Source organism: Marmota flaviventris, chromosome 3 (assembly GCF_047511675.1).
Source record: "Marmota flaviventris isolate mMarFla1 chromosome 3, mMarFla1.hap1, whole genome shotgun sequence".
NCBI lineage: Eukaryota > Metazoa > Chordata > Mammalia > Rodentia > Sciuridae > Marmota > Marmota flaviventris.
Window position 1 is genome coordinate 170,796,720 of NC_092500.1, and position 23,331 is coordinate 170,820,050.

The window sequence follows — 23,331 nt, forward strand, 5'->3', positions numbered from 1 at the left end:
TTCATCTTGTGTAACAAAGTATTTTTCCCAGCTTGTGGGAAATTTTTGATGAGATAATTTTTATCTCATCAAAAGAGATAAAATGAGGGATTTTTGATGAGATAATTTTAACTTTATTACTGCTTTCTGGGCCTTAAGAAACCTGTGCCTACCCTAAATTATGAATATGGTGTTATTATATATTTTTCTACTAGAAGTTTTTGGTGTTAGCTTTTATACTTTGATAAGTGGTAGCGATCAAGGTTCTAATTCTTTTTTTTTTTTTTTTTAATACAGATATCTTGGGCTGGGGTTGTGACTCAGTGGCAGAGCACTTGCCTAGAAGTGTTGGGTTAGATCCTTAGCACCACATGTAAAATGAGGGTGTTGTGTCCATTTACAAATATATATATATATATACATAAAATATGGGTAACTAATCATTCCAGCACCATTTGTTAAAAAGACTTTACTTTCTCCATGGGATTGATTTGGGGACTGTGCTGAGACAAAGTCATCACTGAACATTTCTGAGCTCTCCTGTTCCGCTGACTCCTTGTGCCAATACCGTTCCGTCTGCATTAGTAACTTTCTAGTTAGCCTTGAAATACAGTATGAGTCCTCCAACTTTGCTCCTCTTCTCCAAGATTGCTTTAAATATCAGTTACTTTTTTTTTTAAAAGAGAGAATTTTTTTAAAATTATTTTTTTAATATTATTATTTTTTTAGTTTTCGGTGGACACAACATCCTTATTTTTATTTTTATGTGGTGCAGAGGATCGAACCCAGCACCCCGCGCATGCCAAGCGAGCGCACTACTGCTTGAGCCACATCCCCAGCCCCAATTAATTTATTTTTATGTGGTGCTGCAGATCGAACCCAGGGCCTCGCCCATGCTAGACGAGCGCTCTACCACTGAGCTACAACCCCAGCCCCTTCTGTTGATTTTTGTTTCTATTTTCATTATGTTTCATTCAACTTTCTTTGGGTTCAGTTTGTTGTATAGTTTCTTAAAGTGAAAATTTAGGTCAGTTTTATGTCTTTTCTATGAACAATAAATTTCCTTTTAAGTACTATGTTAACAGTGTGATATAAATTTTGAGCTGTTATTTTTATCATCACTCAGTTCAAAACATTTTCTAATTGATTTTGGATGTCTTCTTTGATTTATGAATTATTTTAGAATTATGTTTGATTTGCCATGTTCTGAAATATTTTATGAAGTTCTAATTGAGAGAACATTTTCTATATGATTTCAAACCTTTTAAATGTAGAGAGACTTGGCCTATCACCTAGGATATGACTTTCATAGTAAATATACCATATACACTTGCAAAAAAAAGGGGGTGAAGTTATGCAGCTATAGAGCATAGTATCTAAGAAATATCAATTAGGTTAAGGTTTTGGACAGTTTTGTTTAGGTCATCCATTAATTTACCAATTATTTTTGTCAGGTTATTTTAGTAATTACTACATTGGTGTAAGAATTTACCCCTTACCAGTACTGTTGATTTTCACTTCCCTTATTTTGGAGTTACTGAAACTAGTCAGGAATGCTGTCCCTGTCATCATCTCGGGCAGTGTTCTGTATCTTGAGGCTGTGCCAGCTGCTTTCACTTTCTTTTCACTTGGCTCTTCCTCTTTCTGTTTAATGTGCATTTCTTGCAGGTGGTATATAGTTGGTTCTTGTTTTCAACCTATACTTAGCAGGCTTGTTGCAGGGAGCAGCCAGAGATTGCTGCAGAATACAGAGTTCAGAGGTTCTGCTCTGAGTCTCTGACCTGGGATCTTCCCCTCATTATAGCAGCCAAGGCTGTCCTGAACTGCATCCTGTTATTCAGGCTGCTACAACCAGGTTTTCTGAACAAGTTTAGTTATCCTGCAGTGCTCTTTAGTCTACCCTGAAGATGTGAACTCACCTGCCATTTCTTCCTCTTTAAGAATCCTTCAGTTGGGCTGGGATTTTCCTTTACTTGCTAATGAGTCTAGTTCTATGTGTATGTGTGTGATTATTATTCATTCTATCTGGTATTGTTACTGTTTGATCTAATCTGCCTGCTTGCAGCATCTGGATTTATAATTTTATATGTGGGAGGGTCAGGTCTGATGGGGGCTATTTATTACATGTGCATTCTGTTATTTACTTTTGTACACATTGAAAAAGAATTGATAGTAAATATTTTAGACTTTGTGGGCCACATCAGATTTGCTATGCAACATCATTTTTATTTCTGTAGTTTAAGGGGGCTGGATTTAGCTTGCAGGATGCAGTTACCATCTGTCTCATCAGTAAACCCTCCACTGAGCACTTGCCTAGCAATGTGAGGCACTGGGTTAGATTAATATTTTAGAGCATAGTTTGAATGACAGTGATTTCAATGACAGGAATTTTTCCATGTATGTTTGGGTTCTCAAGTTTACAAATTATAGTTAAAGGAAAACAACAACAAAAAACCTGACCACCAGGAAAGGCATATTAGGAGTGTAATTCTTACACATTTCTAAGATTTTCTTCCCTTCTTTCCCAAGCCTCATGTTGAGACAAACAGAAAATACAGACTGTCCCCAAAGCACTTATGGTCCTGGAAATTTGTTCCTCTGTACTTGTGAGTTGTTCAGGGAAAACTCTCATTTTGTCTTGTTATTACAGTGAGCTAAAATTATTGGAGAGAGCATAATGCACAAAATGTAGTAGTAGGTGCTTAATAAATGCTCACCAATTGGAAGGTGCTTATTGACTGGCAAAAATGCTGTATAAAATAAAAGTGAGCACTGTAATTAGCTACCAGACTAAATAATATTGAATAAAATATGCTAGCCAACTTATTTTAGGTGATATGTTTATTAACTCGGAATCACTTTTGTGAACGATTTTACAGTTGTACATCTGGAAGATATAAATGGTTAGGAATTATTTCTGTGGTTTACTGTACAGGAGAGTACAGGGTAAAACCCTGCTAACATAAGAATCATTATGTCTCCATTTTTTTCAGGGACCTCCAATACCAATGTAAGAAACAAGCAATAGTCTCTGTGCTTAATGACAAGATGTGGGTAAAACATTTTTCAAAGATTTCCTGTGACTCAAAATATACACACACACTTATAAATAATATTTTATGATGTGATTAAAACCTGTAATGGGCTGCCTGGGAGTAGTGGAGACTAGCAGTTAACCTTTTGGAAAAAAAGTTCATGATCAATGCTGGCTCTAGCCCACAGCAAGAATAGATCTCTTTGGCTCAGCTGTATACTGCCTATCTTCAGGACTTAGTTGTGACTTCCTGCAGTATTGTAGGCTCAAAGTAGAGGAATGTTACTTGTGTATAGTTCCACTGGAGAGAATCTGGAAACAGGTACTGTGAAACAATGAAGTCAGTGTTCACTTCTCCTGGCTGTAGAGGAAAGAGGCAAACAGCATCTCCCTGTCCCTCCTACCAGTTTGCTTGGCTCATCTTATGACACCATCATATAGCTTTGGTGGTTTCTGCAGAAAACTCCAAACTCCTGCCTTTATAGGTTACCTCACGAGGCCAAAAGGTATAAGCTCTAGGATCAGGAGACAAGGAGGCCCCATCTCCTCCTCCTGGCCAGCTCCTCAATCCTGACACAAGATATGGAAGGCAGAAGCTACTTAAACTGTTTTCCATCCAACACCTGACTGACCATTAACAGGGATGCCTCTGAGTCAGAAGATCTCAGCTGAGCCACACCAGATTCCTGACCCACAGAAATGGTAAGCGAAGAAATGCTTTTTTTTTTTAAGTGTAGATGAACACAGTACCTTTATTTATTTTTATGTGGTGCTGAGGATTGAACCCAGTGCCTCACACATGCTAGGCAAGTGCTCTACCACTGAGCTACAGCCCCAGCCCCAAGAGATGCTTGTTTTAAGCCACTAAGTTTTGGCGTAATTTTTAATGCAAAAATAAATAGCCGCTATACCACTTTGTGGAAAGACATGTTAAAAGAAAAATTTTAGACAAAATAAATTTAGTAGTTTATTCCAGCAAAGATTCATGAATCCAGTCGTGCTTAGAAGCAAGAGAGATTCCAGGTGCTCCCCTGTAGCATCATGGGCAGTGAGCTTTTATGAGTCCAAAAGACAAGAAAACATTTGAATAGTTCAGAGTGGAAAGGCCCTAATCCAGGTGAGCTGGTGGTGTCATTCTCCTGTTCCACTTGTGAAGGAACGTGAAGTGTTCTCTCACCCCTGTTACTACTTTGTAAAAATAGACATAAATACCAAAATTAGTTCACTCCACTCTTTATTATGAATTAACACTTAATCACTATTACACTGGCTTTTTTGGGGGGTGGTGGTGGTGGTAGGTGCTGGGGATTGAACTCAGGGGCCTTGCACATGCTAGGCAAGTGCTCTATGACTGAGCTGAGGCCTCGCCCCAAGTTTTTCCTAGATGTCAGACTCTTGACCAGGTGGGTACCAATCAGTAGTCAGGGTTGCATTTCCAATACTCAAAGGCAGCTTCTCCTTTCTTTTGGGGTCTTTTATTAACCAACATAGTTTGATTCCCAAACATTTGACTTTAGATGTTCCCTCTCAGGGACTGGGAAGGCCAGCTCTAGATTTCTGTCTGCTCTGAAGAATGCGCTGCCTCTGTCTTCTGCCACTAAGTAGGTGGTGATGACTTGATGAAAACCTCCATGATTTATAAATTACTTCAGCCCATCAAGCATTTGTTGACTTATTGGTACTTAACATCTGTTGGTCTCAGTAACTATGCCTCAAAGGATCAATGCCTTGGGCTCTCTAGTCAAACCTTTTAACAAAAGTTAGACTTTGACAAATCCTAGGGCACTTCTGGACATTTATATAAAACAATTGTTTTGGTTTCTTTTGAGCTTTATGATACTTTTGCATTTTTAAAGACGTTTTAAAAATTCAACTCTGATCTTCTCAAGAGTTTCATTACAAAGGATGCCTGCATGTGATACATATTTACAGTTTCCTTCCTGGAAACAAATTTTTTTTTTTTGGTGGTATTAGGGATTGAACCCAGGGGTGCTCTACCTCTGAGCTATATCTCCAGCCACATCTTTTATATTGTGACAGGGTCTTACTGAATTGCTGAGGCTGGCCTTGACCTTGCCATCCTCTTGCCTTAGCCTCCTGAATTACTGGGATTACAGATGTGTGCCACCATGTCTGGCCAAAACTAAATTTTCATAGCATGGCCCTTCAGTCTCTTAAGGCTGACTCTGTCCCATGCTGGTAGTATCCCATAGTTTCTTTTGAAACATCCTAGACACCTCGAAGGAATGATCCATACATTGGAAAACAAAAACCTGCATAAGCGTTCTTGTGCCTGAGCTTGGCCAAGTTGGAAATGGAAAAAATAAGGTGGTTCTTTTCTTCCTTGTGTTAGTCAGCTTTGTACTGCTGTGACCAGAATACCTGATAAGAACAACTTACAGAAGGAAAAATTTGTTTTGGTTCAAGGTGTTAGAGGTTCCTGCCATTAATACAGGAACTTTTGGGGGCACTTCATATCCAAACCATAATCTAATACTCCTCTAAAGAACAACTCATTCCCAGTGATAAAATCACTCCAGAGAACTGAAGATCAACTCTCCACAAAACCTGAGTTTTGTGAGTTTAGTTCTCTAGAGTTTTTTTAAAATAGTTCCTGCGTTATTTTCCTTTTGTGAAACTCAGCTGTTAGAACTGGAGGGATGACTGGCTTTCAGTCAGACTCTGAGAGCAGTGACTGGGCTCACCACAGGCTTGTGCTCCCCTGGCCCACAAGGGACACAGATAGCTGGAGTGTGGGTTCCAGTCTACACTGGGATTAGATGTGATCTGGTAAAAATTGGCTTTAAACTATTGATACCCAGCATTATTTCAAATGCAGTAGAGGTTACTTTTCTCTAAGACCTCATTCTTTCTATGTGGCTCACTATGTGGACCTCACTGTGTGGCTGTGGGCACCTGAGTAGACCCTGAGGATCCACAGGAAAGGCAGTTCTGTCACTTAGTGAACATCATGCTTAATATAAAGAAGTCTACAGTATCACCAGGTAGTATGATCTTACAATACACCCATCGGTGTTATGCAATGTATGACTGTACTTGCTAGAGCCTCCCTGGAAGGTCAAGGCTGGTATCATGGATCTGTCGGTGTTTTTCATGCATACAGGCCTAGGTAAATTATATTAAAAGGTATTTAAGCTTAAGAAATGTTTTTTGTAAACAACGCTGGGTTATATGATCAAATGTACACAAACTAAAATTTGCGATGGTGTTTTCTAAGTTTACGTTCCCCCCCCCCCCCACACTAAATCATTGTTTAAATTGTAGGTTCAATAGAATGCAGATACTTCTATAAAAATACATTTTATTTACAAAGATGGGCCATTCTGTGAAAGGATAGACGGCTTATTTTGGGGGATCATCTTATTACTTGCAGCACTAAAGGCAGAGCCAATGAATCAAGGAAAACAAACATGGGCCACATGAGACAACAAGCCAGTCACCCTTTGCTTCCCTGTCCACTGTGAGCCTCTTGGAAAGGGCTTCTCTCACCCCTCAGCTACTCAAAAACCAGAGTTGAAAATGATTCTCAAGTTCAAAGGGAAAGTTCTCGCCTGGACTAGAAGATCCTGGTCACAGCTTCAGCTCATTTCCCTCCAGCGCCACCTCTTCATTCCTGAAGCCAGAGGATTCCAGACACGCTGAAAGGCCTTTCCTCAGATGGCCGGTGCTGGGAGCCATGATGAAGGACTGTAGGATCCCAGGAGTGAAAATGGCTCTTATGTCCCATTCAGAACTTCTGTAAGAATTTGAGGACAAGATCCCGTAGTCGCACCCTCAGCATCTCGTCATTGTCACAAATGATATGGGTTGAATCTTCTTCAATTTGGATGAGTGTCTCAGCTTCCTGGAGCAGAACAATATGGCCCTTGGCTGTGTCTTCCACCTTAATATCACTGAAGCCATGCTGTACAGGGAGAAAGAAAAGGAGAGGAGGGTGGAACTCTGAAAAGTAAGGGCTGACTGAAAAAGGAAGATGATATTTTGAAACTGCAGGATCTAAAAATGACACTTCCTAGGCCTGACTAAACTCTAGGAAGAGGCATTTTGATATGCCTCAGTACAACTCTTTTGATTAACAGGGCTGAACACAGCAACAGAATCCCACCATAGTTTCATATACTTTATAAGAGGCCCTGACATGCAAAATCTCATGAAAACATGACAATTTCCACAACCCATTTTGTCATCCCTGTTAAACCCATTCAGGTTTTTGTAAGTGACTTGAGCACATCCAGGGCCCCGTGTTCAGGAGTCTGGGATGCCAGGTGATTCTGGGCCCCTGCACCTGCGCCACCACCCCCTTCCCCCCCCCATAAAGAGGCCACACCGTAAGTTTCAGCTGTTGTGAGCTCCCAGAAAATGCTCTTCATCACAGCATGTACCAGTGACCTTGGGATTTGGCAAATCCCTTTCAAGGGGGAAGGAGATAGGCAGCAGGACAATCATCTTTCCAGCTGTCTCTAATGCTAAGTATGGAGTTTTCTTACAAATCGGGTATAAATTAGAAAAAGAAGTGAAGAGCACTACTAGGGGGAGACTATTTTGTGCACTGAGCTCTGGCATGGGTTTGGACAGGTACTGAGATTTCTCTTGCAATTACGAGGTAAGGCAGACAGGCCCAAGGGAACACTCAGCAGGGACCCACAGTTGGTCTGTGGATAAGCCAGGCAGGGAAAGCAAGTCATTCCCAAGTGTTTCAAAAAGAAGTCAAACTTCAGGCCCATGACCAGGGACCAGGAGCCCTGTAATGTCATGTGGAAGGTGGAGCCAATATGATCACTTAAGCACATGTAAGAGGGTTGAGGAGAGCTGATTCAGAACATTGGAAGCTGAAACCTACTCAAAAGGAAGCCTTTATTTTTTAAGGCTAGAAAAGTTGGCAATTGAGATACTTAGTTTGAACTAAAGATGATTATTAATAGTTTAGCAGGGGACTTGTCTTTTTAGGAGTCACCAGAGTTAACCACAGTTCTCATAAGAGGCGTGCAACAGCACCGTCTTGAAGCAATCCCTCCCCTTCCTCGTAAGCACTCTAGCAATCACTGTTGGTTGGCATTAGAATTTATAAAGTCCTGAGGCTGAAGCTAAAATTAGAGAACTTTCAGGTTATAAGAAATCTCTTTTTTGGGAGAAGCAGCCATAGGGGCCCAGTGGGTAGAGATGGCTGCTGAGACAGAAAGATAAGACAAGTGTGCTCCCAGATGACTGACCCTATCTGCTGGACCCGTTTTCCAATTCCCAGGGATCTAGCATCATTGATCCCCTCCTCTGACACACCAAATCCTCCCAATTGAATAGAGACCTAGATCTGCTTAGACAGCCAGTGGCCTTTCTGTGGAAAAGTGTGGCTCCAGCTCGGATAGACCCTTGTGTATCCTAGCCTTCCCTAGCCTGCCTCACCTGTTTTTGAAGATGGGCTGTTTCTCAGTCTTCCTGTTTTACAGGAAGTGGGTATGGAGAGGCATTTTGCTAGCTACCTAGCAGTAGTGGATGGAAGGACAGGATTGGTGGTGAGAAACAGTTCAGGGCTACCTGTAGAAGGAAGACATTCTCTTGGCTCAACTCTGTAAACCTTTTGCTGGTTCTGTCCCGACTGACCTTGGACCAGAGAGACATTAGAGGACAACAGCTTTTGGATAGTGGGATCTCAGTGAAAATGGCAACACATGTTCCTTGGAGCTAGGGAATGACCACGAGCAACAGACAGCAGGCCCACACTCAGTCTGGTGTTTGCTCACCTTCTCCAGGGTCTGCACGAACTGCTCCACAGGGATGGAGCCGCTCAGCAGAGGCTTCAGCACTTGGCAGTCCGGAATGTCCTCACTCACCCGCTGCTTTCTCTTTTTTCCACTGGTGGGTTGGGTGGGTCTAGGAGGTGGCTAGGGCAAGGAAAAAAGCACAGAGCTCACTGAGCACTTCCTCTTAAGACATCTGTTTTGTTGTGTCCTGCAGAAGCCTCTCCTCTGATGTAGAGGTAGTGGGGGCTCTCTGACCTGCAGTTACCAGTGGTGGGAAAACGCACCCAAGTCCAGGCTATCAGCTGGGCTCCATTTGAGCCAGTGCAAAACCATCCACATGGATCAACATCTTAGGTGCCTTTTAACAAAATTCTCTTTAAATTTCCCATCAATTCAATTTAATAGTGGTTAAGGACACTGGCTGGAGGGTCTGATGTAGCTTTGTCATCTTCTAGCTGAAGAAACTTTTGTTCAAGAATCTAAAACTGCCTATAAAATGAGAATTTTAAGGGGATTTTGAAGGTATGAATAAGGAGAATGTACGTTAAGGACACAGCTCAGTGGCCAACATTTTAAGTGGCAAGTAGGAGCCCATGATATAGGGGCACAAAAGTAAGAGTTCGAAGTCTGAAAGGATTCTAAAGAGACAAGTGCCACCAACCTGTGCCAGGCCTCGGGCCTTCACAGTCTGAGGGGTGTGCTTGCATTTCCAGACCTTGGAGGGAGCGCCTGTACCTGCTACTTCTCAGGTCTCCCTTCCGCACCCACTTGGCCATGCAGAGGGGAGGTGCTCAACCAACACTCCTCCAGGGAATGCACAGAAGTTTGGGAGTGATGCTGATGCTTCCAGAGCTGTGCCTGCCACTTAGGACAATGTGTGGCCTCATCTTCAGTAAAATAAGTAGAAAGGAACCCTTTGGGGCTGGGGTTGTGGCTCAGCGGTAGAGCACTCGCCTCATATGTGCCAGACCCTGGGTTCCAGCCTCAGCACCACATAAAAATAAATAAAAATACAACTAAAAGTAAATATTAAAAAAAGAAGTGCCATCTTTGCTTCAAATATGCACTAAGTAGCTTGGTCTCCAGTTTCTGCTACTTTGGGAAATGTTACCTAGGGAGCTGGCTCAGCTGCCAAGACCATCCTGAGGAGAGGGTCTCTCCAGGGTCCCCACCCAGCTCCCCACCTGCCCGAGGTACCTGAAGCACGTGCTTGTTATCTTTAGTGTGCAGCACAGCTGAGACAGTTGCCAAGGAGATGCCGGGTTTGATCTCCATGGGCACCAGGGAATCCGCGAGCTGAAAGGAAATGTGGGGTTTCACGTGGGCTCCCTGATCAGAAGGGAAGGGTGCTGAGCTGAGGTGTCCAAGGTCTGGAGTGAGGAGGCCACTGGGTTTTGGCCCCACCTTCCTGGTAGATGGTGACCCAAAAGGCTCAGCCTGGTGGAAAGGGTACCAAATCACACAAGAGGCTGAATCTCTAGTGAAGATCATTACTATTTTCTCCTTTGAATTGCAGTCTAAAATGACCAAATAACTTTTGAGGAAGAAAAAGAATTACAAATTTAAAATATTTACAATATAGGAAAGCAAAAAATATAATAAATGCCCACCAGTAAATGAATAATTAAATATATGATACATTTATGACAGATCACTATGTAGTCCTTAAAACTGAAGCTTTTGGAATAACCTTAACCACATACTTAGGGTCAGGTGAAAAAGCCCCCAAGGCACAATGCCACCACACGCTCACTCCTCACATGAATATCAAGCAGATATCCAACAGCGTTATTTCTAGTGTTGGGACTTGTTTTTTTTTTGTCCTTATTCTTAATAACATTAACATATCATGGGTTTGCATTATTTTTAAATGAACTGATAAACATTTTAAGTGTCTTAGTTTGAATTTGTAATATAGTAAATATCAATAGCTCTAACCCTCACAATCAAAAGCTCCCACGGATCCTAAGTTTTAAGGAGTCTTGAGACCAGAAAGTTTGAGGCCTGATGGCCAAGAGTACTGAAATCTAAATGTAGGCCTTCAACCCCAGCCACTGTCAAATGTCAGACAAAAATAATCCCAAGTGCCCAGGCCAGTGTCTTTCATTTTAAGATGAGAAAAATAAAATGCTAAAATATATTAAATCACTATAAAATTAGAAGTGGGAATAATGAGCTCAACTTCTATGTTAACAACAAAACCAAAATTTCCCTTTTTAGAGTGGGAAACCTGCTTTCAATTCTCCCCTAGTGGTGAAAAAAAAAAGTTTATCATGAGAGCCAAATTACTGAAACAAAACCAGTCCAATGAAGATGCTATTAACCTAATGGATTGGGCTACTAGGAGTCTAAACCAATCAGCCATTACCTTAAAGTTCCAGTTGAAGTATTCAGAAGGACAACTGTGGGGGCTGCACTGAAGGACTGATGCGTTACCCAGAGAGCTGTGGTGGGGGTAGGGGGGCACCCACGACGACACTGAACTAGTCTAGTCACTGTGGCACCTCTCTCATGAATGAGCTACACTTACAAACTGCTTAGCCAAGACAAGTCTGAGTTGTTGAATTCACAAGCTCCAACTAAAACAAATTTTTCCTTTAAAAAGAATTATTAGACTACAGACATTCAAAGGATCTTCCAAGTAGTCAGCTTGAGAAGCTATGTGTGTGTATGTATACATATGTGTGTGTGTGTGTGTATCTGTGGGTCTTTCAAAAACTTTATAGCTTAACATGTCTTTGACTTCCCCTTTTAAAAATCTTTATAACCAAATATAAGAAGATGAATTTCATTGCTTTGAAATTAAAATTTAGTTTGTGCCATATTTCACCAAGCTTGATCACTAGATGTGATTACAAATAACTTTTGTTGAAAAATTATTTTCAGCAGTTAAATCCCTTTTCCAAAGACAAAGATTTACCATGTGTGACAGCACATGGGTCTGGCCTACATGTCAGGAGGCCCCTTGCCGGCCAGGTGCCTTGTCCTCACCTGCCTTCCCCACGCCTGGACTCACTGTAGCTGCCTAAACACACACTGCTGGCTGCCCTGCCCTGGGAGGATGCCCTCCCAAGGAGCTGCAGCAGGCAACAGTGGCTATTAAACATAATGACTGTCTACTTATATCTTCATAAAAAACGTATGGCTTGCATTTAAAAACTAGTTCTGTGTTGCTGAATCAATTTTATCTAAATTAATTATTAAAACTGGCTTGGTTCTCTTTAATCTATTGTTCTTAATTAAGAAAACCACCCTGGTTAATTCTGGAAAGGAATCCATGTACCAGGACTGGATCTACACCAGCTTTGTCAGGCCATGGAAAAAGACAACATTCAGGTCCTTGATCTCATCCAAAACCTGGATACAGTTTCTGAACCTTAAAACCCCCAAAAGACTTTTGGGCACACTGATTTTTAACAATAAGTTTGCCTACTCCCCTTTAATATCTGTTAAAACCCATTCAAGTTGTCTTAAGAGGCAAAAGGAAGACAGAAGCAGCCTCCAACCATGCTCCTGGCTGTCACTTTGGGAGGGGTCGTTCACCTTTGCTGCTGCCTTCCTCTCGGTCGAGTCACTTAAGCACAACACATTCAGATTGTTCCATGTGTACAATACGCTTTTTGCTGTTAAAACAGAAGCTAAGATTTCACAGAACTACATATCCAGACTCTGATAGAGAAGGACAATCATTTTTATACTAAAATGGAACAAGTGATAAGTTTAAACCTCTTCTTTTCTGGTCATTCTTATCGCCTCCATCTCTGAGTTCAGTGAAACTTGTCCCTGACTCAATGCAGTTCAGAAAGGATGTGAAAAACCACAGCTATAAGGCAGTTAAGGACAGGGCAGGTACCAGTGTTCCCACTCTCCAGGGCCGACCCTGACGAGGCCTGCGGGAGCGCACTGCCTGGCACTGACAGGAGACCCTGATGATCCCACCTTTCTTCCCAGTTACTTAGGAGGCTTTTTTTCTTTTCTTTGATTCATTCATATTTGACACAAACTCAAAAGAAAGCCACCTCTGGGACAATTATTTCAGAGACTCAAGTGGGAAACCTGAATTTAACCATGAGAAAAAGAATGGCTCACCTCTGGCATGATTTCTATCTTTTCATATCGACGTTTGAAGGGCAGGGCGAGGACGTCAGCCCGACGATAGGACATGGCTGGGGGCTGGCAGTCAATCATGAGGTCCATCCTGTGTGACTGGGCTGGGGGTGGCTGGGTGTATTGCTCAGGGCAGACCACATGCAGGGGCTGAGGACCAGTAGAACAGGGTCAAGGGAGAAAACAGGAAAGCAGAGGCAGCTATGAACAGAGCAACCCACTCAGGAGCCCATTCCTTGCCCAGCTTCCTGGATGCTCAGGCCTGCTGCTTTCAGGCCATATGGAACTCTCATCTTCTCAAACCCAACTAACTGATGGGAGGAGAGAGGAGAGCAGTGTGGGGAAAGCAGAATCAACATTCCAGAGAAAAGCTTTGAGTTGCTGGTTGTGCCTACGAGTGAAGGACTGATGCCTCAGTTTGCATTATTTTTTTCCCACTATATTTAAGTAACTTTCATGGCGACATCCATGTGTCTACTACCAACTGGTCGCTAAGCTCCTTGAGGCCGTGCTCTTTCTATAATACTTCCCACACGTCAGCTACTAACAAGCTCTTTTCATGCTGGTTTGGTTCTGGGTTTGGAGTTTCTTATGCTCCCTGCAGGTCAAAAGGTATCATGTGCTCAGCTGTGTAGACAATGAATCAGAGATGAAACATTAAAAAAAAAAAAAAAAAGTCATTTTAAATCTTGAGAGAAAAACAAACCAATGTTTAGTCTGGACAAATATCACAACTGTAAACAAATGGTCACTGTGTTATCTCTGTTTCCTCTTAAGGGTGTGGAATAAGGATTTCCAAAAGGCTAAACTGGTTTGGACTTAATACAACATTTTTTCTTTTGAGCAAATACTCCCTCAAACTGTCCTTTGCTCTTCCTCCTGATTGGAAGGTAACTTGATCTCACAGCCCTGACTCCACGGTCACAGCCTGAGGACTTCTTCCAGGTTTCTTTCTTCTAAAATAGAGACCAGCTGGCCTCTGGTTTCTAATATTGGCATATGACTGAGGAGCACACAGTGGGCTTAGGGACTGAGATTTAAAGTTATTTAATGTAAAGGAAAAAACCAGGCTCTTAACCATTCTTTCCAGCATGTTGATGAGCACACAGTGGGTGTCAAATCATTCCACGAGCCAAAGTGGGCTCTCTCATCATGCCTAGAAAAACCCCATATTCTTTCCATTTAGGGTCAGCAACTGGTGAGCACCAGATTCCACTCCCCCTGTTTGCCTGAGGTTTTTCACTTCAGCTGTTTCTTGTCACCCTGCCCTAGCATTTTATGTAAAGGCAGAAGCAGGAGGACTGCAAGTTCAAACCCATCCTGATGATACAGATTCTATAAAGAGGAGGAAAGAGTGCTTCTGACCTAACCCTGGAAAAGGAAACGGCTAATCCCACTTCCCTAACCGAGCAGCTGAAGCCAGAGGTAGCCCCATGACACCTCATTTATGTTCCTGGAGGTGCTGAAGTAAGAGGAAATCAGAAGCCTTCCTCTCACCTGTCCTCAATGGTCTCCCCTGAAATTCTAATCAAGTACCCCACTCCCAAATGCCAAAAGACTTATTGTCATAGTGCAGTGACTTTGCCTCTCTGCTCCATCTTTACCCCAACTTCCCTTTCTCTAGGACAGAAAATAAAAAATGAAAACAAAACAACAAAACCCATACCAAACAAAACCAATTCTGTGAACGGTAACAGGTATTAAATAAGGGTCCAATACACATTTCAAACAAACTGTTTTTAGTGAATATATTTCTATTTTTTAATTTCATTTTTTATTTTAAACTTAGTGAATATATTTCTAGAATGACTTTTGGCGGTGGGGCAGCAACAATTTGCCTGTGTTTTTTTTCTCTTCCTGTGGCACTGGGGATCCAACCCAGGGTCTCCTCATACATACTAGGTGAGTACTTTACTGCTCATCTGCAGCCCAGCCTTTTACATTTATTTTGAGACAGGGTCTTGCTAAGACCCTGAGTAGCTGGGATTACACGTATGTGCCACTATGCCTAGCATAACAATTTGCTTTTAAGCAGATACTTTATCAAAAGTAATTTGGCAGCCAGGGGTGGTAGTGCATGCCTGTAATCTCAGGAGGCCGAAGCAGGAGGATTGCAAGTTCAAACCCAGCCTAATCAACTTAGTGAGTCACTAAGCAACTCAATGAGACTCTGTCTCTAAATCAAATAGAAAATAGGGCTGGGGATGTGGCTCAGTGGTCAAGTGCCCCTGAATTCAATCCCTGGCAACCCCTTCCCTCACCAAAAAAAATTAATTCGATGGTTCATGCTTTTTTTCCCTTCTACTTTTGAGTTCTTTAGCATAGCAACTTCTTTCAGGGTGTGAAGATCATTACTAGTAAGTCTAAAGGTTAACCAGCAAATGTCCTAGCCCTCTGCAGACAGGTGAGGACTAAGGCCACCAGGGGCTCCCATGCAGGCAGGTATCCCCACCCCTCAATGTGGATGTGCAAGCTACACAGAGGTGACACAACCATGTGAAGATGCTGGCACAATTTCCTTTGTTACCTGCACTTCTTTAAGCAGCTTCGACACCTGGATGAAATTTAGTCGTGTATCAATGGGGCAGTATATGCATTTCATGGCCAGGGGCTGGTAGGGAGCCAGTGCTTCCAGGTATGAGAAGTCTGGTTCTAAGGACAGTACAAAAAGAAAATTAATAATTATATTGGTGCATTATGACTACACACAATAGGGAATTCACTGTGATGTACTGGTACCTGCTTGGAGCGTGTATTGGCCTATGTCATTCCCCTACCTCCTCTTGCCCCCTGCACCCACTCCCCTGATACTTTTTCTTTAATGGTCTCATTTCTATTTCATGAGGTCCATTGTCTTTCCTTTTTTTCTCTCTAGCTTCTCATATGACAGAAAGCATATGACCCTTGACTTTCCGAGTCTGGCTTATCTCAGTTAGCATGGAGTTTTCCACATCTACCCATTTTCCTACGAATGACATAATTTTGTTATTTATGCTCTCCACCGTGTATACACACATTTTCTTTATTCATTTAACTGTTGATGGACACCTAAGCTGGTTCTATAACTTGGCTATTGTAAACTGCTGCTATAAACATGGGTATGCATGTATTGCCACGATATGATAACTTTAATTCCTCAGAATAATTACCAAGGAGTGGTACAGCTGTTCATATTGAGCAACCTCTGTTGCTGATTTCCATACTAGTCGTACTAGCTAACAATTCCACCATGAGTGTGGTAAGTGTACCCTCAAAAAGGAGATTTTAATGTGTAGGCAACAAGAGGAACGGGCAAGCAAGGTGGAGATGGGTGTGGTCAGGGCCAAGCAGAGGGCCAGTGTGAAAGAGTGAGCAAGGAAGTATAGAGTGGGTTATGGGAGGAAAATGAATTCCAGATAAGCAAAGGGAAAGGCTGGGGAGGAACTCTGTGGGGTGGACTTAGAATGGGAGACATGGGACTGGGCTCAAAGTTTTCAACACAGAGAGGTTGATGAAATAAGGGGATAAACAAAAAAAATGGGAGATAAAAGAAACTTCTTCATAACACCAACTAGTAGAAATGATTAAAAAAAATAATTTGGCAATCATCGCAGTAATAACTTATTTAGACCAGAATCACTAATAAATGCTAAAGTACTCATAAAATTTGAAGCAGAAAGGATATATTAGAAATTCTCTAAGTTTCCTTTGTAAGACTGTGAATTAAACACAAAGAGAAAAACAGTGACCTCACAGTAAAGAGGCCTGGTGGAGACCACATAATCACATCACATCAGGTGCTCAATGTTAGTACCCAGGCCCAAGATAAATCACCATCATGGCCACCTACAAGCCATTGAACAGACCCTGAGCTCAGGTCAACAAATGCTTCTGCTGAGACTGCCACACTTCTGCCAGGAAGCCCAGCTCTTGAGACTGTGAGCCACTCTTGTCACATCACTGTTTTTTTTCTTGGGGGCACTGCAGTCTGCTTGGCAAGGACTGTTCACTCCACTCCAGTGAGCTGCCTAGCTTGAGCCAACAGAACAGGCTCACTGCTCATGTGCTAAGTGATAGTTTGATTCCCAGTGAGATCACTGCTTCTCACAGAGCATGGGCTTGTGCTCTCCTGGCCACTAACTTCTCCAATCTTCAGGACAAGTGACCGAACTTCCAAACATTAGATTACCACCTCCAGTGGGTCAGATTTCTCAAAGAATTCCCAGAACCCACCAAATGAGGCAAGCACAGGCCACTCAGGGCAAAGATTCCAAGTGAAAAGGTAGCCTCTCACACTTAGCAAACTTCAGAAAAGACCCAATTGCTCTGGAAGCCCAGCAAACAAGTTTAATGCTCTTTACAAAGAGCAGTCATGATCATTGGGCTTTTGCATTTGGTTGGCTGAAGTAAAAAGTTCATACAGGGGTTAAAGTGCCTGCATAAATATCAACTACTGTCATGTCATTCACAACTTATCAAAAGGAGCAGAAGAAACACCTTTAGTCCTACCACACATTCATTCCCTGGACAACCTTCTCAGCAAAAATCTGGCAGTGGCCAAGTTCTAGGTATTGCAAATCTGTGTCTTATGGTTGAATTCCCCTGCCTTTGGCCCAAAGGTGCTCTGAGAAAGGAGAAAAGCAGCCCTTGAAGGCTGGGAGCTTTCCAGGTGCTCTCTGCTTAGCCAGGGTATTAACAGGGGCTGGCCTGGCACCCATGACTGAACCACAGTGTCCTGCTGGATACAAATAAATTCAAAGAACAACAACATCAGACAAGGCCACTAAGCAAGACCCCTCCAAAATCACGGCCGAATACAAAAGAACAAGACTCCCCCAACCACAACTCGAGCAAACATCACCCTATCCTGGCTCTATTCCTCTTGCCTTGGAGAAGAAAATCACTAAGGTGCCCAGCTGCAGATTTCGGTCCTGACAGCACTTAATGCAGAAAAAGCTCAACATCAATGAATAACCTCAAATTACCTAGCTCTAGCCCAGATCCTACAAGTTCTTTTTAACCACATGCATGCCTGTGGTGTGTGTTCTACCTCTCTGCAACAAGGCAAGAACTTTGCTTGACTATAGCCATGTTCCTGGTAGCCTCTGGTTGGGGCCACTGATAGTTCTCACAAATGAGGCTGAGCATAGGGTAGGTCCAAAGTGTTCATGCCTCTAATGCTTCTGGGGTAATTAGACTCTCTACCCCCAAACACAAGTTTTAAAGTAATCAGAATTCACAAGAAGGGGAAGGTGATGGCTACTTTGTCAAGAACTGCTGCATGTAAGTGCTGTGCTGACGACCTGCCTACATCACTTCCTGATTACCCACAGAGGAGGCTACTAGCAATCCCATTTCCTGAGAGGAAAGCTAGGCTTCGGAGGTGGCTCAGCTGAGGTTACATCAAGTGGAGTAAGATTTTAGACCAAAGTTTTTTACTTTGTAAAATTTTACTTTGTAAGATTTCCAAAACCCAAGGACGTTTGAAGATCTTAAATGACATACAGTGACTTCAGCCAATCCCCTATTCAACCTTACTAAAGAAGTTGTCTTCCCTAAAGTGTGTGTCTCCAGAACAAGTGAAAGCCAGAGTAATGTACAGTTGAAGGACAAAGATCTGTCCTAGTAAACAGTTCCTAAAAGGTAAAGACTGGTTACTAGAATTGCTGCAGTTCTTATACTAAGTTCTACCAAAAAGCAGTTCAGCTGAATTCTATCTCAGGGAAAAATCTTAGAAGAGCAGATATACAAACTGTGTTCAAGAGCTGGGGATGTCCTCAGTGGTATAGCACCTGACTACATGTACAGGTGTTGAGTTTGATCCCCAATATAGAAAATCGTGTTCAATACAGTTACCTGTCAGCTCATGCTGCTGTACTCTTTCTTCCTCCTTTGCTTCTGGTTTTTAATTCTTTTGTACATAATGTTTGTATTTATGCCTTAGAGTCAAATCCTTCCCTGGGTCTCAACCTTGCAGGAACATCCACTAATGACCCCAGTACAAAGGGTAGGGTGTTGTTTAAAATTTACCTGTAAATATGACAGTGTTGAGACTGGATTTTCCCCAGAGCTCCATGAAGTGGACCACGTCCCCAAATCGGAGGGAAGGGTGCCCAGTAAACACCACACAAGGCTGTCTGAAGTCGTTGCTGAAGTCTCCATGGATGCTGGGGTAGTGCTTCAGCTTATTGGTCTGAATGAGCTAGAATACATATTAAAAACATACAAAGAGCTGTTAGCCTGCTTGCGTTGAGTGGAGACCAAAGCATGGGAGAATGTGCAGAAATAACTTCAAAAATACAAACAAAAGCCAGGCAAGGTGGTACACGCCTATAATCTCAACAACTCAGGAGGCTAAGGCAGGAGGATCGTGAGTTCAAGACCAGCCTCAGCATTCAGCAATGCCCTCAGCAACTTGGTATGGCCCTATCTCAAAAGAAAAAAATTTAAAAAGGGCTGGGAATGTGGCTCAATGGTAACGTGCCACTAGGGAATTAGAAAGGCTGAAATCTGAACACTAACACTAGAAGTTGGGGAGGATGTGAGGCAATGAAAAGGCTCATTCACTGCTGACAGGATACAAATGACTACAGCCACTTTGGAAGATTTTGGCAGGGTTTTTTTTTTTGTTTTGAAACAAAAGTTAAAAACACACAGTTATTGTAGGACCCAGCAATCAAATATCAATCTTTGGTATTTTCTCCAGAGTTGAAAACGTAATGTCCCTAAAATACCTGCACATATATGTATAGCAGCTTTATTCATAATTGCTAAAATTTGTAAACGACTAAGATGTCCTTCAAAAGGTAAACTGTGGTACATCAAGACAACAGAATATTCAGTGCTAAAAAAAAATGCACACTATCAGTTTAGGCAAAGACATGGAAGAACCTATTACTAAGTGAAAGAAGACCTGAAAAGGCTATATACTGTTTCAATCATAATGACTTTTTTTTTTTTTGGTACTGGGGATCAAACCCTGGAGCGCTCACCACTGAGCCACATCCCCAGTCAATTTTTATTTTGAGACAGGGTTTTCTTACTAAGTTGCCTAGGCTGACCTCAATTTGTAATGCTCCTGCCTCAGCGCCCCAAGTAGCTGGCATTACAGGTGTGGGGCACCATGCCCAGCCAGCTATAGGATATTCTTGCAAGGACAAATCAATGGATACAGTAAAAACATCAGTGGTTGCCAGGGGTTTGGGGGAGGGACAGATGAAGAGTTGGAGCACAGAATTTTACAGCAATGAAACTATTCTGCATGATTCTATAACTGTAGATAAATGCCCAAATCCAGAGCATGTATATCAAGAGTGAACTCTAAGGGACTCTAGGTGATACAGGTGCCAATGGGACTTCGTCAGCTGTAATAAATACACCACTCTGGTGTGGTCTGCTGACAGCAGGGGAGGCTGTGCATATTTGGAGCAGGGAATATATGGAAACACTGTATCCTTTCTGATTTATGGTAAACCTGAAACCATTCTAAAAAATTAGATTAAAAAACAGATACAGATGCTCCTCAACTTACAATGGGGAGACATTCTGATACACTCATCCTAAGTTGAATATATTGTATGCGGAGAAGGTGTTTGATCCACCCAGCCCACCCCACCCCACGATTTGGCAACACCATGCACTGCACTGCAGTGTTGGTCATCTTTGCTTGCAGTCATGGGGTATCAGAGCCACAGCTTACTGCAGCTGCCCAGCATCTCAAGCGAGGTGCATATTGGAAGTGCAGGGAAAGATCCAAATTCAAAGTGTGGCTCTACCCAATGCATACTGCTTGTGTATCCCTATTGTAAAGTCAAAAGTTTTTCATAAGTTGGGAACCATGTGCACAAAGGATGTCATTAAAATTAGCCAAAGATCAAAAGTTCTTAACTACAATGTGATTTTCAGAACACATGGGAAAGCCAAATCCTTTTGGTAATATGAACATACTTGAAACTTTTAATCAGGTTGTTATGGACTGAGTTTGTCTTTCTTTATAGCTTTCATACTCCAGGCATGGTAGAGTCCTCAAAATCAGTTCCTATTTGAAATACAAGTAACTTTCCCAACATGTGTGATGCACCAAGTTTGGGTGACAATAAACACATCCCTCCCACAAGATCTGTACAGGATCTCCCACCTGAGAGTTATTGTGTTGAGTTATTGTAGCCACTTAATATGAAGACTAAAGTGACTCTCAGAAATTTGGGAGATGCAGGGCTATAGTAAGAAACCATCCATACCCAGCCTCAAACCTGTCTCTAAAGTATATATCTTGAACCAAGAATCTCCCCAGCAGCAAAATGCTTGACAATTCTCTCCCAACATCAGGCCCATTGTAAGGCGACATCTCACAGTAGAACCATAGAGAGCTTCTTCTGACAAGGCTCAAAAATGCCTCCTGTGCCTAAACCCTACCCCACCCTACCACTCTAGCATCAAAAGGTCAGATAAGGACCATGCAGACTCCACAGACCTTTCATATCAACTAGGCCAACAGGAGTGTTTCCTAAGCTGCTGTTTAACAGATAAATAAATGGTCTGTGATATGGCTTAATCCAGAAGCACCCATAACCATGGGGGGGGGGAGGGACCCAGTCAACAACTTCAAGTCCAAATGAAGTCACCCCCAGAAGTGAGAAGTGGTTATACTGGGACACCCCTGAAGCAGAAACCAGGCTCTCTTCTCTTTGAAGATTTAGTCTCTTATTAGTCTTTCCGGTTTTATTAGGAAGACTGCAGTACAACCCTGGAGATATTAACCCGCTGTCACATGCTAGACAGGATAATAGTAAAGATGGAGAATACTGAATTCCCACTTTCCTTGCAAGTTTTATACAAATAAAACTAACATTCTTTTTGTAACTTTATGGCCAAAATAATTAGTTGCCACAGTTAAATGGATGAGTATACATCCATTCTAAGTGTATGGTATTCTGATGAATACGATTCTAAGAATAGTGGTAGGCCTTTGCACACTTAAGTGATACCTTCATTAATACAAGCATTATCTAGAGATCTATTGGTCAAGGCATAGAAACTATGATAAATTCACTGTATTTTGCCAACTGAATCCACCTTCCCACCTCACTTTATATTTGAGCAGTGCAAATGAAGCCATAGTGCAGGTATTCTGTACAGTAATTTGTTGTCAGTACTAAGGGCAGAACCATATTTTATCATGGGCACTAGTAACAACAGCAAGGGTCAACTCCCTCCTTCCCCAGTAGCAAGTGCACCTCAGAACCCTATAGTCTATTCACGTTCTAAACAGTAAAAGGCATGGGGGTTACCCATGAACTATGTGCAGGTCAAAATGTAACCCTCTTAGAAAACAAGTTTTAAAGAAAGCCTAACTGCTTTAGGAGAGAAGAAAAGAGACTCTCCAATGGCAAAGTCCACAACAAAACGTGTTTTACCACAACAGACTTTCTAATATTATATATTTAGCCTGATTTTTCACTGTGGCAATAACAAGAGTTTTTATAAAAAGACTGGCTGCTGTAATGTTAGATAAGGACCAAAAAATAACTTTAAAAAAATCTTCCACTTGGCATCCTGGCTCATAAAAGACCAATCTCACAGTAGGAAAATAGTACTTCAACTGAATCAGAAAGTTTGTTGTAATTTACTGTGTCAAATAGCTAACTGCAGAACAAAACAACTCCCTTAAATACATACACACAAGCCTGTGTCTGTGTGTCTGTCTATACACACTGAAAATGAAACCGATTCAACCCAACACCACAGGATTAATTACAGCCTTCACTCTTTCAACATTTTTTTTTTTTTTTAAAGAGAGAGAGGAGAGAGGGAGAGAGAGAGAGAGAGAGAGAATTTATTTATTTATTTATTTTTAGTTTTTCGGCAGACACAACATCTTTGTTTGTACATGGTGCTGAGGATCGAACCCGGGCCGCACGCATGCCAGGTGAGTGCGCTACCGCTTGAGCCACATCCCCAGCCCTCAACATTTTTAATAATAAACTTTGTTGTTGTTTTTTTTTTAAATTTTTTTTTTAGTTTTGATGTACCTTTATTTTTTATTTATTTACATGTGGTGCTGAGGATTTAACTCAGTGCCTCACATATGCTAGGCAAGTGCTCTGCCATTGAGCCACAACCCCAGCCCTACCGCCCTTTTTTTTTTAAAAACAAAACAAACTGAACACATACATGAGCCCATATCCACATGAAGAAATAATGCATTACCAGCTTTCTGAAAAATCCCTGTCTCCTTCCAGTCAATACTATCCCACCCACCTCCAGGATAACAACTAGCCTGGCTTCTACTACTACAGATTAATTTGTCATGATTTTGAACTTTTAAAAAAATAAAACACAACATCTACTGTTTTATGTTTGGCTTTCACTTACATTATGTTTTTGAAGTTCAGCTACACTCTTATGTGCAGCTGGAGTTGATTCATTCTAACTATGTACAGTACTCTACTGTGTGAACATACCACAAAATCC

The 23,331-nt window shown here is 41.9% G+C and overlaps 1 protein-coding gene across 2 annotated transcripts in view; it reads right to left on the minus strand.

The window, feature by feature from the left end:
• Positions 1-6,318: 6,318 nt before the first annotated feature.
• Ints9 (integrator complex subunit 9) overlaps positions 6,319-23,331 on the minus strand; it is an 87,816-nt gene continuing 70,803 nt past the window's right edge. For both annotated transcript variants that reach the window (XM_027926853.3, XM_027926855.3), the window contains 6 exons: positions 18,889-19,060; positions 15,407-15,531; positions 12,862-13,029; positions 9,970-10,068; positions 8,773-8,913; positions 6,319-6,938 (listed from right to left, as the gene is read on the minus strand). In XM_027926853.3, the coding sequence (XP_027782654.1) occupies positions 6,762-6,938; positions 8,773-8,913; positions 9,970-10,068; positions 12,862-13,029; positions 15,407-15,531; positions 18,889-19,060 (882 nt within the window). In that variant the 3' untranslated portion in view covers positions 6,319-6,761. The remainder of the gene's footprint in view (positions 6,939-8,772; positions 8,914-9,969; positions 10,069-12,861; positions 13,030-15,406; positions 15,532-18,888; positions 19,061-23,331) is intronic.